General features: G+C 37.1%; 1 protein-coding gene across 2 annotated transcripts in view; it reads right to left on the minus strand.

Annotated features, from left to right (window-relative positions):
• MAEL (maelstrom spermatogenic transposon silencer) overlaps positions 1-18,129 on the minus strand; it is a 30,766-nt gene that overhangs the window by 458 nt on the left and 12,179 nt on the right. For both annotated transcript variants that reach the window (XM_025430488.3, XM_025430489.3), the window contains exons 6-11: positions 16,768-16,892; positions 15,977-16,031; positions 15,715-15,856; positions 4,647-4,709; positions 3,548-3,680; positions 555-630 (exon numbers count right to left, since the gene is read on the minus strand). In XM_025430488.3, coding sequence (XP_025286273.1) covers positions 555-630; positions 3,548-3,680; positions 4,647-4,709; positions 15,715-15,856; positions 15,977-16,031; positions 16,768-16,892 — 594 coding nt within the window. The remainder of the gene's footprint in view (positions 1-554; positions 631-3,547; positions 3,681-4,646; positions 4,710-15,714; positions 15,857-15,976; positions 16,032-16,767; positions 16,893-18,129) is intronic.

The following is an 18,129-nucleotide window of genomic DNA, read 5'->3' on the forward strand; positions in this document are numbered from 1 at the left end:
TAAGGATATTGGAAATACAAGAAGAGAATATGTAGCAATTTCATGGCTTTATTATAGAGATCCCTCAATTGACTCTTATCCCACTGTAAGCCTTTCATGAACAGGACAGAGATTCTTAGCAAAGGAAAACATTCTCAGAGTAAAAGCTAAAAGGCTGAACAAGAATATTTTTGTTTTTAGCTCCAGAAACCTTAATTGAAGTTCTTCAGGCACTACTTGAAATTTCACATTCCTAAGCTTTTAAATTTTCCTATCTGCCCCAAAACATCACAAAATTATAAAACTATAGCTGCTACAAGAATATCAGACTTTAGTTTTTAAATGCCCTGAACGAAAGTCTGGAGGATAAGTTAAATTATATTAAAATGCTACAAAAATGTACATATTCAAATTGTTTAAGGTGCTAATAATGCCAAATAAAACTCCTAATTCAACAAGATCCTTGTAGCTTCAAACTAATTTAGAGCATCTTTAAGTACCATACCCTGGATCTGATTAAGCTTTAAGGTCCTATACTGTCTGAAGTACATTCTTAGGAAACAGAAGATACTTACCAGTGGGTGGGTTTGATCTTTGTTCCTGATTAGAAGAACTGAAATGAGAAAATCCTGAACTCTCAACCCTTAGCTTCTATAAGTAACAAAAATACAAGGGAAAATAAGTTTTATTTTTTAATTATTGGATCTACTTCAATTTCAGATTATTTTTTATAAAATACTAACACCAATTTTTCCAACATCCAATCAATTTTTGAAGAGTATTGCTGTAAAGTGAAGCAGAAGGTAGTGTTTGGAGGGGAATTACAGGGTTAAGACAGGATTATTTTTAAAGATGAATAATAACATGTATCCTGATAAGAATGATTCAGTACTGAGAGAAATGGTAAAAATGCAGGAAAGAGAAGTAAATTGTTGGAGTCATATCTTTGAGGAGGTAAGAGAATAAGATCTCAAACATAAATTAGTGTGGAATGGTCTTAGCAGGAACACAGACAATTCATGCATTAAAAAGCAGAATGCAGTGGTAGGAATATGTAGAAAATCTCTTCTGACTGTTTCTATTTTCTCAGAGAAGTAGGAGGCAAGGGTATCAGCTCAAATAAGGATGAGGGAAGAGGTGACTGAATCTGAAGTGAAAGAAGGTGAGAAATAACACTAGGACACTGGGAGAAATGGACAACTGACAGTGTTCCACTAAGGGCTCACCTGAAGTTGGTAGTGCTGTTTAATAAAACTAGTCAGTATGGCAGTTTCTTTTCAGCCTCATTTAGCTTCATGAGTATGGGGACAGAGTAAGTGAAGAGCTAGGTTTAATCAGGGTATTTGTCAACCAAGTTTGATAAAAAACTTGATATTGCAAAAGTGAGTGGAAATAATAGAACAAGGAATCTAAGCTTCCTGGGAAGGAAAGAGGTGATGGGTGGTGGAAAGAGAGGGGTACAGAAGGAGACACAAGGCTGTTGCACTGCATATATGTCAGGGGTACCACTAGGGTCTAGGGCAGGGTAGTGGGAATGAGTACCTGCTGTACACCAGGAAACAGGACCACTGGAGAACAGAAAGTCAAGGAACTAAGAAGTCAGGCAGTTGGAAGGATTACCCATGGGCAAACTGAAACCAAGAATTCAGACAGGAATATTGTTTGATCTCCTGGCTCAGTGTTGCTCTAGGAATGAGGACAACCAACTCAGGGACCTATTGATTCCAAGATGCAGTTATTAGGCACTACAGTCTTTATAGCATAAGATTTAAAGCCTAAAGATTTTAGGGGCACCTGAGTGGCTCAGAAGTTGAGCGTCTGCCTTCGGCTCAGGGCGTGACCTTGGGGTCCTGGGATCGAGTACCGTATCAGGCTCCTTGCATGGAGCCTGCTTCTCCGGTCTCTGCCTCTATGTCTCTCATGAATAAATAAATAAAATCTTAAAAAAAAAAAAAAAAAGAATCAAAGGGGGCATAATGAGATTAATTCTGGGGTCTTAATACAATGATGATAGGGCTAATGAGGCAGGGTTTTTCAACCTAGGCATTACTGACATCTTAGACTGGATAACACTTGGTTGTGAGAGGCTGTCCTATGCATTGTAGGATGTGTGGCAGGATCTCTGGCCTCTACCCATTCAGTACCAGTAGCACCCCGTCCATAGCTGACAACCAAAAATGTCTCCCAACATTGTCAAATGTCTCCCAGAGGACACAAAATAGGCCCTAGCTGATAACAACTGAGTTAAAAGGAGAAAGAAGAGTCTTGCTCAGAAATATATGGACAGTCTGGGACATTTATTCTTTAAATTGTCATACATTAAGATGGACTTTTTGGTGTGTATATTCTACAAGTTTTAACACATGACTAGATTTGTGAAACCACTACTGCAATCAGGATATAGAGCCATTCTATCACCTCAAAAACTTTCTTCATGCTTTCCCTTTACAGTTATACCCTCCCTCCAACTCCAAACCCCTGGGAACCACAGATAGGTTATTGTTATTGTTTTGTCTTTTCAGGAATGCCACATAATATTTTGAGAATGCTTCTTTTTTGCTAAGTATAATTAATACCTTTGAGAATGATCCTAATTACTGACTGTGATCAATAGTTTATCCTATTTTGGGGGTTCTCTTTTCACTGTTTTCTGAACTACTTTTAACTAATATTTATTACCTACTATGCTCCAAGGTAGAGTTCTTGGCCGTTTCATATTCAGTCGCATTTAATCTACAACTACTAGCCCTTATTACTATTCTTGTTTTATAGATAAGGAATCAGCACAGAAAGTTCAAATAACTTGCATAAAGTCACACAGCCCATATGGAGTAGGTCTGAAATCCAATTCAGGAATTCTAACTCCAGAGTCTATACTCTTAGCTGCTATGCTGTTAGTAGCATATAGAGGTCTACCAGTAAATAAATTTCAAGGAGGAAATCTCAAGAAATTAATTCCCTTAATTTATTTAGGGAGATTAAATAGCTCTTAATCAAATCCTGAATCAGGTCTTATCCATTTCAAAGTAAATATTTTAAATATTTACATTATTTACATTCAGATATTTAATATTTGGAATGAATTTTGGATATGATTTGTTAAAGACTAACTGCTCATGTTAATTTTCTTAAAACTTCATTAAATATAGTGGAAAAATATACCAGGAAGGAGAAAGATTTACGCAACTGGGTCCAAATGGATTAAGGGGTCTTTGACATACCAGGGGTGCCTGGGTGGCTGAGTGGCTGAGTCAGTTGAGTAACCAATCGACTCTTGATTTCGGCTCAGGTCAAGATCTCAGAGTCCTGAGAAGTCCCCCATATCTAGATCTGTGCTCAGCAGGGTGTCTGCTCCCTCTCCTTCTGCCCCTCCCCCACGTGCTCTCTTTCTCTCTCTCTTAAATAAATCTTGGGGGGGGGGGTGTCTGACATTCCATGAAAGACTTTTTAAAAAAATGTTTTTGAAGAAAGAAAGAACCAAAGTCCTGATCTTTAGCTGTTGCTGACCAGAGCCACAGCGAGTACCACATACAGAGTGATCAGTACCTCCTAAAAGTCAGTTCCTTACCTGGTAACGCCCTGCATCCAATACAACCATTTTGGGTGTCACACTGTTGCTGGCCTCATAATCTTGAAGTGGTACATGAGTATCTGTGAGCTGGATTCCAAAGAGAGTGGCCAGAGAGTTACTGATGCAGTACCTTCAAAAGGAGGTAAGAAAAGCTGGATATCAGAATCTGATCTAATTCATTCTAAAATGTTCATATTTTTAAAATTTCTAATATAAAGAAAAAGCATGTAAGATATACTGTTCTAAATTGAGGAAAAAAGAAATTTAGAGATTTGGAGAAGAAATGGGTTCAGGGAGCAATACATCTTATAAACTGATCATTACTGGTAAGCAATACTCTGATTACCAGATAAAATTTCAGGTTCATTTTAAGGGAATAGGATTGAGAGTAAAGATTACCAGAGTTCTAAAATGTTTAAGTCAGGCAGAGGGCAGCAACAGAAATTATACTACAACTTTAAAAATACTTATTTATCCTCAGAACCAACTAACCAGCCATGTAAAGGGACCACCAGAGCACCGAAAAATCTAAGGCTCCAGGTGCTTTCACTACAAAATAAGAAGAAAAGTGTCTATATTTTTTGAGCATCTTAACAATGCTAATGTTAATGGTATTAGCAAATTTCATCTCCTATAAGGAGAACTTTCAGTAAGTGCTTCTGAAGGTTCACCCAAATGGCTCAAGTGATAACTATACCAACAAGTGAGACATGGACAGAATAATAAAAGTAACATGAAGCTTTTTTTGTTTGTTCCTTTTAAAGATTTATTTATTCATGAGAGACAGAGAGAGGCAGAGACACAGGCAGAGGGAGAAGCCCATTGCGGGACTTGATCCCAGGACTGCAGGATCATGACCTGAGCTGAAGGCAGATGCTCAACGGCTGAGCCACCCAGGTGTCCCAACATGAAGTTTTTTTTGTTTTGTTTTTAAAAGAAAAAAAGAAAAAAAAAACCCAACCATTTGTTTTAGAAAAGAATTATGGAAATAGGTGAACAGTGTTTAACCCCAATTTGCAAAAGCAACAGCGAGCAAAATGGCAAAGAATTCAATGCAGAATACAGCATTATGAAGAAACTCTTTTCTCCGACTTACGCAATTTTCTTGCAAACAGCTAGAGCACAGAAGAGAATATCGTTTTCTTCATGCCACTTGCACCTGTACAAAGAAAGGACTTTAATATCCTTAATGGCAGTAGCACTGCTTAAAGGTTTTTATATGCCAGATTTCTAAAATCATTTAAGAAAAACTGACACTATTACTCAAAGATTAAGGTTTCTTAGTTAACAAAAACCAGATTCTTTCAGAAAGACTTGTTTAAATGTTATCTCTTCTGATGCAAATTCATAATGCTATGCAAACCACACATAACTCTACCAGGTAAATTCTACCTTGAAATAAAATGAGTGTTACAGGGACACATTAGTGACTGTGGTTAACATGCACTTGTTCAACATTTGTTTACTAAGTGCATATTATTTACCAAGTATTGATCTTGGCTCTAAACAGTATTGAATGAAACATGTTTAAAAAGAGAGAGAGAAAGAAGAAAACACAGAAAGTCTTGATAATTACAAATGGAAATGATGAACAACATACTTTTACAACGGCAGCCACCATAAATCTGTATCTTTCCACTGAGCAATGTCTATTGAAACTCAGAACAGTACTAACTGCGTAATTCAAAGCTTGCCTGAACCCTAGCAAGAATCATTTAAAAGTTACAAACATGCTGAACACTAAATGTAAAAACTTAGTTATCTACACTTAATGAAAGTTACTTAACTGAATAGAAGACTATCTAAATATGAGATTAATAATTTCTCCCATTGCTTTTCTAAAAAGTCACTCAGTAAATAGGATTCATAAAACTCTTAACTCTAAAATGAAGGCTCAAGTTGAAACTAAGCCTGTTCTTACATATGCACACAGAATCAAGTAATTTTTAAATTCCTAGTTTTGCTCCTTTTCTGGAACTTAAAACCAAGTTTACTGCCTCATATACACATTTCCATTATAGATCATATTTGAAATAAAAGCAATTGAAAAACAACAATGTATTCTAGGATTAAAAACAAACTCAAGGACAAGCCTATGGAAATCTAACCCCAGGGGAAAAATGCCTCCAACCTACAGTTACATTTTTTAAAATGACGGTGTTTTCATCTCTTTTTACTTAAGTTTTCCTTTAAATTCCAGTTAGTTAACATACAGTGTAAATATTAGTTTTGGGTGTACAATTCAGTAATTAAACACTTACATACATCATCCTGTACTCATCAGAAGTGCACTCCCCAATCCCCATCACCTATTTAAGCCCCCACCCCACCCCATAACCATTATAGTTGAGAGTCTGTTTTTCGGTTGGCCTCCCTTCCCAACCCCTCCCCATAATCTTTTGCTTCTTAAATTCCACATATGATGAAATCATATGGTACTGGTCTTTCTCTGACTTATTTCTTCTTGATTCTCTTCCTCAAAATCACCCCACCAATCCCCCTAAAAATATGAGTGTATTTTCTAGTAAAGGAAGATTCACTCTAAGTATCTGTCAAAATTCAGAACTGCTTTGTATACTTCGTTAAGCTATTAACATTCACTTTGCAATATCAAATCTAGCCCTAGCTTTAACACCTCTTAGATGGGTTTCTTTGATGAAATTCTAAAGTTATGAGGTCACAAGTGAGTAAATCTATCCAACACTCTCATTCACTCAAACGACATGTAGCATAAAGGCCTTGAGACTCCTCTTTTCCTATCTCCAAAGGTGGCAATAATCTCCTTTCCTCCTATTTCAGGACGATTCCTCCTCCTTTTCAAGGATAGCCCAGCCTCTACCTTGCTAAGGAAGCACGATCACCTGGCAGCTACAGAGGCTCTACACTCTAGTCAAACCGAATCACTGGTCTGTCTTAAACAGTTCATGTGCTTTCTGTCCTTTGAGTCACTGGTTCAGGTCGTTTCTACTCTTGGAAGGTCTTCCTTTCAACCCAAATCTCTGCTCAGAGAAATTCTATGCATCATTCCAGCAGAACCAAATAAAAAATTTACCTCATAAGGTAATGCATACATTTTTACTGATGTAATTTCTCCCTGATGTATCATCATCTTCTGAAACACCAGTTATCAGAAATTATCACATACAACTCCAGCATCTTTACATGCTTTATTGCTTTTGTCAGCCAGGAGACACTGAAGCCAAAGAAAATCATGTTGCCCTTTCCCATATTTCCCACTGAATCCAGTTTCAGGCCTTATGTACAAGAGCTGCCCAAGGATTTGTTAAATCAAAAACTCAACAAATTGGGCTAAGAAAAAACTATTCTAAAGTGATATCAATATACAAAATTTCACCCCTTAAAAACTACTATTGCTGGGGCTTCTGGCTTAAAATAAACAAATCTATCTCCTCTTGATCCCAATACTATGAAAACAAAAGTCAAAGAATAAAAACAGTAGCAATCCACAATAAAGGGAAAACAGAAGGAGGCCTCCATGGAAGAGAGTTTAACAAATGTGTGGGATACGGAAAGTAAATGCAGGAGTGGGAACTGAGGAGGAAGTAGTAAATAGACAAAGGAGGTCACAGCCTTCACTCCTCACAGAAACAGCTGCACAGAAGGAGATATGCCTCCTAGAAGTCAAGAGAGACTCTGAATCCATGCAGATATCCCTGGCCAGAAAGCAGAGTAAGACAGGAAGCTGAACTTCTTCTGTACAAAGAATAGTCGAGTTCCCTGACCTTGTACAAAGAAGTAAACTGCTCTTGGAGAACCTCTGGCATTTAGGATTCTGTCTCAGTGTAACCTCTAGCTCCCTCATCTGCTTCCCCTATAGTAAAGTCCAAATAGTTGATAATACCCACTGAATACAGAGCACTTACTCAGCTATACAGCCTGATTTCTAAATATGGACATAACCAAGGACAATCAGACATTCAAAGAAAGCATGCAACATGAAAAGATCAAGACAGGACACAACTCACAACCCCAAAGAATGAGATAATCCAGAAAACCAAAGCAAACATTCCACTCCATCAACAAGTATCCCAATGAGATCTGTGAAATTATTGTATCTATGATCTTAGTTTTCTTCCTCTTATTTGCAACCCAAACCAACAATGATGGAGGCTATGGCAATATGTGTAACATGATAGTAACTGCAGGCTGAGAGCTATTGAGAGCTCCAAAAGTAGCCTCTGCCCAGTTCTAAAATGTCAGAACTTGTCAGGGCTCTGTGCTGGGTCCTCTTCTCTTTATGCCCTCTGAGTGACCTCGTCAATATGCTGTAAGATCCATTACAGCAGAAAACTAGTCTCTCTTCATTGTATTTTCAGGGCCCAGAACAGTGCCTGGCACATAATAAATGAGTGCTGGCATTACCCAAACCTCTCCAGAGTGCTAGGCCAGAACCACCAGCTGCCTCCTTGTTATTTCTAGATCTTACCTCACCAGGGCCTCAAAACATTCTAAACTTGCTCTTCTCTCTCTTCCCCATCTACCCTGAAGTATATACTACAAACCTAAGTATGGTCTTTATTTCTTTTCATTCTCTCTTCCTGTATCCAGTCCATCAGCAAGTCCCACTGGTTTTTACCAAGATGAAATCTACTTAATCCTCTCCATTTCTACTGTCACCTCCCTGCAAGCCATTTCTTGCCTGGACCAGAGGAAAAGTCTAATAGTTTTAGACTATACTTCCTTTTTTGCCTCCTCTCAATATATACATTAAAAGCTCAGGCCATCTTTTAGAAACCTAATCATTCTGTGAATTCCCTGCTTGATAAAATTCCTTCCTGAACCCCCCTAAATACAGAGAACTGATAGTTGCTAAGGGGGGGGGGTTCTATTCTGTAGTGAAGAAGGTGTATGGTGTTTATAATCCTTATATCTTCAACCTCACCTTGTGTGTTCTCCCCTTTGCTCACTATCTTCCAGTCACACTGACAACAATTTCCAGTAAACACCAAGCTTTCACCTCCAGGCTTTTGCACCTCTCTTCCCAGAATGCTTTTCTTTACATTTTTCACATGCTTGCATTACTTTCTTGCTTCAGATCTCAGTTTTAAGGTTACATCCTCAAAAAAAGTCTTGACTATTCTAGAAAGTAGTCTTTCTATACACTCTTCTAAAAGAGGAACAATATCCTGTTGATTTCCTTAGCACTGATCACAAAATTACCATTTTATTATTTACTGTATTGTTTCACTTTCCCACTAAAATGTTAACTTTATGAAGGCAGAACCCACATTAATCTTGTTCACCACTGTACCTTTAGCACAGCACAGTGCCTGGGACAGAGAAGATCCTCAATAAATACTGGTCGATTAAATAAAAGCTGCCTTGTTTCATCCATAGGTCATACACAGTAAATTAAAGATAATTATGACAAGAAGAAACCAGGAGAATGGGAGATTTATAAAAGTTATAAATATTCTAGCCTTCAAAATATAGCCCGCTTAATAAGATTCCGATATTTAGTCTAACTGAACTCAACTTCACCAATATCTACCCATTTCACTTACCCATTTTTCCAAAAGCTAGAGACATTTATCAAAAATTTACTTAAAACTTTAATGTAAAAGCAAAAGTTTAAGATAGTGTTTGAAATGAGCCCCATCTGCTTATATTAACTGATCCCAACAAGAGCTTCTGTTGGCTACTACAACCCAATCTCCCTCCTAAATACTACATATTGGAATCCTACATTAAGCAGCTCAGAAAAAGGTAGATCCATCCTGTTCAAAGCAGCTTATTACACAGTGCTTACAGTACTGTGTAATAGTTTCATCGTTAACAAAACCCATGGAACAAGCCTCAGTGTCTTATAACAAATCTACCCTTGCTACAGCCTGTACTTATTCAACTGAGCTCAATCCTGTATTTCTTCAATTTTAAAACATGTTTTCTTTTTCCACATTTTAACTGAAGTTGGAATGCATCTTACAATTGAAGGTATTTTACAATTGCTATTGGTCAATCTAGAATTAGTTGTGTTGCCTGAACATGTACAAATTTGCTTGTTCTTGATGATAAGCAATTGCAACTCATTTTAGTCAATAAACCATTTGAAGATTATTTGAGAAAGTATTGGTTTGTGTCTGAATACTTTCTGCTGACATCATCTGATAAGATCAAGAAAGAACCAGCATCAAACTCACAGAAAAGGTAGGTGCCAGTGGCAAAGAAGAATTTTAATATACTAGCATAAAAATACATATAACCATTGTGTATGTTTCATTTTAATTCATATCATTCACTTTCTTCGTAGAATACTTGCTCAGCCTATTCTTTTTTCTTCTAGTAACCATATACACTTTATCCTTCCCCTAAAATTACTTTTCATTTTTTAATGAAAGTATAATTGACACACAAGTGCTACATTAGTTTCAGGTGTACAACATAGTACTTCCACAAGTCTGTACATTACACTATGCTGACAAGGGTAGCTACCACCTGTCACCATACAACACTATTAAAATACCACTGACTATATTCCCTATACTACACTTTTCATCCCCAAAACATATTCATTCCATAACTGGAAGCCTATACCTCCTACTTTCCCCCTTTACTCATTTTGCCCATTTCCCCACCCTCCCCTCTGGCAACCATCAGTTTAGTTTGTTGTATGTATTTATGAACCTATTTTTGCTTTTGTTTTGTTTTTTAGATTTCACAAAGAAGTAAAATCCTGTATTTGTCTTTCTCTTCATTCATCATAACACCCTCTAGGTCCATCCATGCTTTGCAAATGGTAAGATCTTATTCTTTTTTATGACTGAATATTATTCGTGTGTGTGTGTGACTCTATACACACACATACAACATCCTTTTTATACATGCATCTATTGATGGACAGTTGGGTTGCTTTCATATCTTGGCTATTGTAAATAATGCAATAAATACATGGGTGCATATATATTTTCCAATTAGTTTTAATTTTCTATGGGTAAATACCCAGAAATGGAATTACTGGATCATATGGTATTTCTATTTTTAATTTTTTTTAATTTTATTTATTTATGATAGTCACAGAGAGAGAGAGAGAGAGAGGCAGAGACACAGGCAGAGGGAGAAGCAGGCTCCATGCACCGGGAGCCTGATGTGGGACTCGATCCCCGGTCTCCAGGATCGCGCCCTGGGCCAAAGGCAGGCGCCAAACCGCTGCGCCACCCAGGGATCCCTATTTTTAATTTTTTGAAGAACTTCCATACTGTTTTCCACAGTTGCTGCACCAATTTACACTCCCACCAAAAATGCACAAGGAAAAAAACCTGTTAGTTTCCAACGGAGTAATTTCTCAAGTTCACACCTGACCCTTTATATGGCTTTATAGGGAGAGTAGAGTCCACAAGACACTGGGGGAGAGAAAGAAGGGAAATAGAGATCCTAAGATTAAGTCACAATCATTTCACAATGATAAGATCTATAAATATTCAGAATCTTGATAGATCAGGGCACTGACTACAGCAAAGGAACTTAAAAGTGCCTGTGAGGTTTCAGGAGGCAGTCTGGAAGGGAGGGAAGGAAAAGAGTTATTTAGAAACTGTGTGGAGGGAAAAAAAGGCAAAAGGGGAGAAATTGTTTTCTTTTGTCCTGAAAAATCCTAAAGAAAAACGGGAATCCCCACAACCACACCCCTGCTACCCTGAAAGCATTCAAAGAAATTAGTTTGGTACACTGACAGAAGAGGGAGCACTTGAACTATGAATCTCCAAACCACCAGCCATGTCCAAGAAATACAAAGGAATAACATACCTTGATCTACAGAAAGCTACAAGAAAACTGAAAATGAGACTGAAAACACTCTTGCTGATAACCCTCTCTTTACCTTCCTTCCCTCCCCAGTCAAAAAATCATGAGAGGAAAACTATAACATAACACTCTGTGTTGAATTAAATATCTTCAAACAAGAATTTTAAGATATGATAACATGCCCTGAATGAGAAATTTCAAAACTAAGAACACAAGTAAGAGCTGACAAAACTCTGGAAATAAAATTACATCAGAAAAGAACTAAATTACAAACATATGCTGGACTCCCTTCAGAAAAGAAATTAAATAGAACAGAACCAATAAACTACAACTGAATAAAAATCTCCAGGAATAAGACCTGATTCTGCATAATGAATGGGCTCACCAAACAACTGAGAAATTTGGAAACATAAAATGTAAAATCTCTGGAAGAAGTACAGATTACCAAAACAGATCCTATTAAAGTCAGAAAGCCTAATCAAACCGATTTTCATAGAACAGGGAAAGTTATCAAAGAACTGCCCCACAAAAATTTGCCAGTCCCAGATATGCACAACTTGTAGGAGAAACTTTTAAAGGTCTTGGAAGACCCAAAAGTAGATTTGAGAAATGGAAAGACAAATCTCTTGTCTTTGGATAGAATTCAACATTATAAACATTTCAGTTCTCCCCAAGTTAATTTATAAATATAATGCAATCCAAGGAGTTTCATGGAGCTAGACAGAAGTGAAGTGATACTTCTGAATATACCTTTTTGTTTAAACACATTAAAAAGGTAAGAGAATCCATAAGGATGGGGAAAAACAAATGGAATAAAACAAGCAAATGGACGCAATTATATTTCAAAGGAATATTTTAACCATGCTGAAAAAGAGGGGGGGAGGGGAAGAACCAACCCAGATAACTTTTGAGCAAAGTATTTAGACTATATGCCTTCAGACTAAAAAACAACTGAAAGCAAATTCTGAACTATTAATTTTTTACAGTAATATCACTCAATTTTTAAACAATTGACTTTTAGTTCATGTATTCTAGGACTGAACAAACAAGTAAGAATATTGAACACCAGGTTTTTTACTCAGAGAGGGAAAATACAAAAATAGAAAAGTGGAAAACCAGAAAACAGTATGTGTTGAACTGGAATTATAGGTATTCAGTATGAACTCATGGTGAGATAGACATAAAAATGTATGCAGAGGCTGTATATATATGTAGCTCTCTCCACTACAGGGAATAATCAGTGATGCTTTAGAAGGAATGAGCATACCCGTACCCACGTTCTATCTCCTAAACGCTGTCCTCCATTTAAAGGAGCCAGGGATCCTTGGAGAAATGGGTAATCCAAAGCTGAAGCAGGGAAAGCACAAAGATAAGCCTGCAACACTAAGTCAGAAAGCGAAGCACTCAAAGAATTGTGAAGAAATGTCAAAAGGACAAACCACTGCTTTGAAGGGCTTCCCACTGGCCATAAATCAAACTGAGCATAAAAACTAAGTTGATAGTAACAGATTGCAGCCCATTTGATAAAATAGGAATCCATGATTCTATACTCCTAAATTATTTTTTAAAAATAAAAGCTCTTAGGGCATCTGGGTGGCTCAGTCAGTTGAGCAGCTAACTCTTGGTTTCAGCTTGGGTTGCCTGGGATCAAGCCTCATGTCAGGTTGCTGCTAAGACGGAAGTGTGCTTGAGGATTCTCTTTCCCTCTCCTTTCCCCCTGACAAATAAATAAATAAATCTTTAAAAAAATATAAAAGCAAAGCTCTTCCTTACAGAATGTCAACTAATAAACGTAAAAGGAACAGCTGGATTAGAAAACTCACCATTTAGAAACATAATAATTACTCATTCAGGCAAAAGTCATCAGTGGATGTGAAAACCATGAGGCAGACTAAAATTTGATATTATCTACCAAATCTCAAAATATCTCCCTACAAAATAATTCCAAGGTGAAAACCAGTAACTTTTCAAGGGAGAAATCTGGAAAGGACTATTTTAAGTTATCAAAGTTATCATCAGTGATGGAACTGGACATCATATGCATCCAGATATGACATAATGAGAAGACCTAATTTTTGTGGTATTCCTGTCTAAAATATATTACCTCAAACTAAATCATGAAGAAATACAGGCAAACTAAAACTAAAACATTCTATAAAGCAACTGGCCTGTAATCTTAAAAAAAGTTAAGATCATGAAACTCAAAGTCAGTCATTTGCAACTACCTTCTCCCATTCTGAAGGTTGCCTATTAGTTTTTATTTTTTCCTTCACTGTGCAGAAACTTTTTATATGTTGATGTATGTTGATGATGTCCCAATAGTTTAATTTTTGCTTTTGTTTCCTTTGCCTCAGGAGATACATCTAGTAAGAAGTTGCTATGGCCAATGTCGAAGAGGTTACTGCCTGTGTTCTCCTCTAGGATTTTGATGATTTCAGGTTTCACGTTTAGGTCTTTCATCCATTTTGAATTTATTTTTGTGTATGGTGTAAGAAAGTGGTCCAGTTTCATTCTTTTGCATGTGGCTGTCCAGTTTTCCCAATGCTATTTGTACATATAGAAAGAACTTCTAAAACTGAACATCCAAAAAACAAATAATCCAGTTAAAAGGTGAGAAGACATGAATAGACATTTCTCTGAAGAAGGCATACAGATGGCTAACTTGAAAAGATGCTCAATATCACTCAGAGAAATACAAATTAAAACTACAATGAGACATTACCTCATACCTGTCAGAATGGCTAAAACTAACAGCACAGGAAACAACAGGTGTTGGTGAGGATGTGGGGAAAGGGAACCCTTTTATACTGTTGGTGGAAATGCAAAGTGGTGCAGCCACTCTAGAAAACAGTATGGAGGTTCCTAAAGTTAAAAATAGAGCTACCCTTCAATCCAGCAATTACACTACTAGGTACTTACTCAAAAGTTACAAAAATACTAATCCAAAGGCATACATGCAACCTAATGTTTATATAGCATTATCAACAATATCCAAACTATGGAAAGAGCATTTCCCAATGTCTACCAACTGATGAATGGATAAAGAATATGTGGTATACACACACACACTGGAATATCACTTAGCCATAAAGAGAATGATATCTTGCTATTTGCAACATCGTGGATAGACCTAGAGAGTATTATGCTAAGTAAAATAAGTTAGAGAAAGACAAACACCATATGATTTCACTCCTAACTGGAATTTAAGAAACAAAACAGATGAACACAGGTGGGGAAGAAAAGACACAAATCAGGAGACTCTTTTTTTTTTTTTTTTTTTTTTTTATTTATTTATGATAGTCATACAGAGAGAGAGAGAGGCAGAGACACAGGCAGAGGGAGAAGCAGGCTCCATGCACCGGGAGCCTGACGTGGGATTCGATCCCGGGTCTCCAGGATCGCACCCTGGGCCAAAGGCAGGCGCCAAACCGCTGCGCCACCCAGGGATCCCAAATCAGGAGACTCTTAACTACAGAGAACAAACTGAGGATTTCTGGAGAGCGGAAGGTACGGGAATGGGTTAAACAGGTGATGGGCATTAAGGAGTGCACTTGGTGTTGTATGTAAGTGATGAATCACTGTATCCTATACCCGAAACACTATATGTTGACACAAATTTAAATAAAAACTTGATAAAAGACAAAACAGTCAAAGTAAGACTGAAAAACTATTTCAGAGTAAAGGAGTCTAAAGAAACCTGATAACTAAATGCAACGGGTGATCTTGAATTTAATTTGTGTTAATATACAATAAAATTATCAAAACAAGAAATTGCCATTGGCACAATATTATTGTCAAATCAGAAGGCCATATTCATATTTTGCTAGTGTTCCAATAATGTCTTTTATAGTGAAAGAAAAAAATCTAGTCTAGAATTCTGCCCAGGACCACATGCTCCATTTAGTTATCAGGTTTCTTTAGACTCCTTTAACTGAAATAGTTTCTCAGTCTTACTTTGACTCAAAATTTTCAAGTTTTTATTTAAATTTCTGTACTATTCCTTTTTTCTTCTCTGTACTATTCTTGCAAACTTTTCTGTAAACCTGGAATTATTTCAAACTAAAAAATATTTTCAATTTATTTCACTGACATACTTCTTATAGGTAAGTAGTATAAAAATCCCATGTAATAAAACATCTGTTTAAATAAATATATTCTTTCATCAGTACAAAAATTCTAACTGATAAAGCACCATCTCAGTTATTTGGTAATGTGTTTTGCTTTTAGCTGTAGACAACATGACAATGTATGGGACAATCAATGGAATCTTCTTATTCAAGGAAATAATGATTCCAAGCTTTCATAGGAAAATAGTGCCTATTGACGAAAAAAAGAAAAGACTAACCCTGTCATATTTTGTCAGTTCACAAATTCAAAACCACTATCACAAAATCACTTATAAATACCTTGTGTTGCTAGAATAATCCCACATGGCCACATCTAGGAGGCTCCGAACCCAGGTTTTAGAGGGCTCCTTAAGAAATTTTTGCTGGTAGATTCCCACTACAAGATCTTCTACAGTGAGAAGTTCTAGATCTTGTCTGATTTCTTCCATTGGTAAACAGAAAAAGGTAAACAATTACTGAATTTAGGTACACAGAACATATATACCAAAATAGAAATAACAGATGTTACAATGCACTTAAATAATGACCTAGTTTTACTTACCTGATGCCTTTGCCATATGCTTCAAACACCAGTTGACTCTGGCTCTGTCATCAGACTGGAGAAGGGAAAAAATTTACTTGTATTTTCTCCTACACTGAGTTAATTTTAATCAATTGCTGTCCTTTCAAACTGGGGAGGTGGGGGTGGCAGGAAGGGAAAGACTGAAGAGTTTGTGACAACTAAATGAGAACCATAAAAAAGAGCAACATACATTTTAAAAGACTACTGCTTTTAATAACCAGTAACATTTATAAAGCGATGCTAAGAGACTCTGTGAAAAGCAAGGGAGATCTAGGGTAGGCACATGAAGAAACCAATGTTCAGAAAAAGATAAGGTAATCTGTTCATGGTTACACTAAAATAGTAATGTTAAAATCCAGTTCTTCAACTCCTAGCCTAAAAGAATTAGACAAGATAAAGAATAAAGGCTCTCTAAAGATTACAAAAGAAGATCAAGAGATTGTTACAAAGTTTTTAAAAAACAGTGATCTTACTTAGGACAGGTGTACAGATTAGAGCACCCTTTCTTCAGAGTAAAAAAGGGATTTCAGCAGGAGAAACTAAAAACATGAGATCTGCCAAATTAGAAATAACATTCAGCTTTTGCAGTCTTCAAAATCCCTTCAATACCACAGAAATTATTATACCTAATCACATTCAAAACAATTCAGAATGAACATGTTTTACCACACACAGCTAACACACAAGCAAACATTCTTTCTTTGGGTACCTTTCATGGGTCTTTTAGTATCTCAGTACATGCCTTAAAAAAATTCTTAAAATGAAATTACCTTGCAGTAGATAAGTGGCCAGTTTCCTGGGTTTGGGTGAATAAACCTATAAAGGTTTTGTAACACAGTTGCTTGGTCATACCCAGATTCGAAGTTTGAAATAGGAATCTTGTGACTAGAATCACCTGAAGAGAATACAAAGGAGTAAGGAGTTCAAAATTTGATCAAAGTAAGTATTATGAAATGGGTAAGGAAGAAGGGTTACAGGAACAAGGTACTGGGTAACTCATATTTAAGCACTAGTACCAAGCCTAATTATAGTTAGGTACTTTATATTACCCCATAATCTTATAAGAAGGGCATACACACATATTATAAAAGACACAACTGAAAATCACAAGTTAGCAGAGGTCAATAGTTGGCAAACAATGGAGTCAGGACTAAAGCCCGGTTTAAGTGACTGAGCCTATGTGTGTTCATTATTCCCATCTGCCATTCATGAATCTGTTTTATATATAAGGCTGGAGAACTTAATAGCAAGGACTGCTTTTTCAAAGGTTGTAGGATTAAGGTTTCACTTCCAGTAAAAAAAAAAAATGGACCAAGTAATTCAGACCAACTGCTCACAAAAATTTAAACTACCTGAGGATATCAAGAGCACATACAGAGGGACGCCTAGGTGGCTCAGTGGTTGAGCACCTGCCTTTGGCTCAGGATGTGATCCTGGGTGCAGGGATGGAGTCCCATATCAGGCTCCCTACAAAGAGCCTGCTTCTCCCTCTGCCAGTGTCTCTGCCTCTCTCTGGGTCTCTCATGAATAAAGAAATAAAACCTTAGGGATCCCTGGGTGGCGCAGCGGTTTGGCGCCTGCCTTTGGCCCTGGGCGCGATCCTGGAGACCCGGGATCGAGTCCCACGTCGGGCTCCCGGTGCATGGAGCCTGCTTCTCCCTCTGCCTGTGTCTCTGCCTCTCTCTCTCTCTCTCTGTGACTATCATAAATAAATTTAAAAAAAAAAATTAAAAAAAAAAAAAAAAAGAAAGAAAACCTTAAAAAAAAAATCTTTTGGGATCCCTGGGTGGCGCAGCGGTTTGGCGCCTGCCTTTGGCCCAGGGCGTGATCCTGGAGACCCGGGATCGGGTCCCATGTCGGGCTCCTGATGCATGGAGCCTGCTTCTCTCTCTGCCTGTTTCTCTGCCTCTCTCTCTCTCTGACTGTCATAAATAAATAAAAAAAAAAATTAAAAAAAATTAAAAAAAAAAAAAAAAGAATAGCTAGTTTAAAAAAAAATCTTTTTCTGTCTAGCAAACATAAATCCTCTCTGGATGAGGGGAACATCATTATTAGCTTTCAATTACTTTAAAATCATTTCTTCAGCATGGCAGGGAAAATGGCGGATGGGAAGGTGGGAGAAGAAAAGCCTG

The sequence above is a fragment of the Canis lupus genome, chromosome 7, assembly GCF_003254725.2.
Source record: "Canis lupus dingo isolate Sandy chromosome 7, ASM325472v2, whole genome shotgun sequence".
In the NCBI taxonomy this organism is placed as follows: domain Eukaryota; kingdom Metazoa; phylum Chordata; class Mammalia; order Carnivora; family Canidae; genus Canis; species Canis lupus.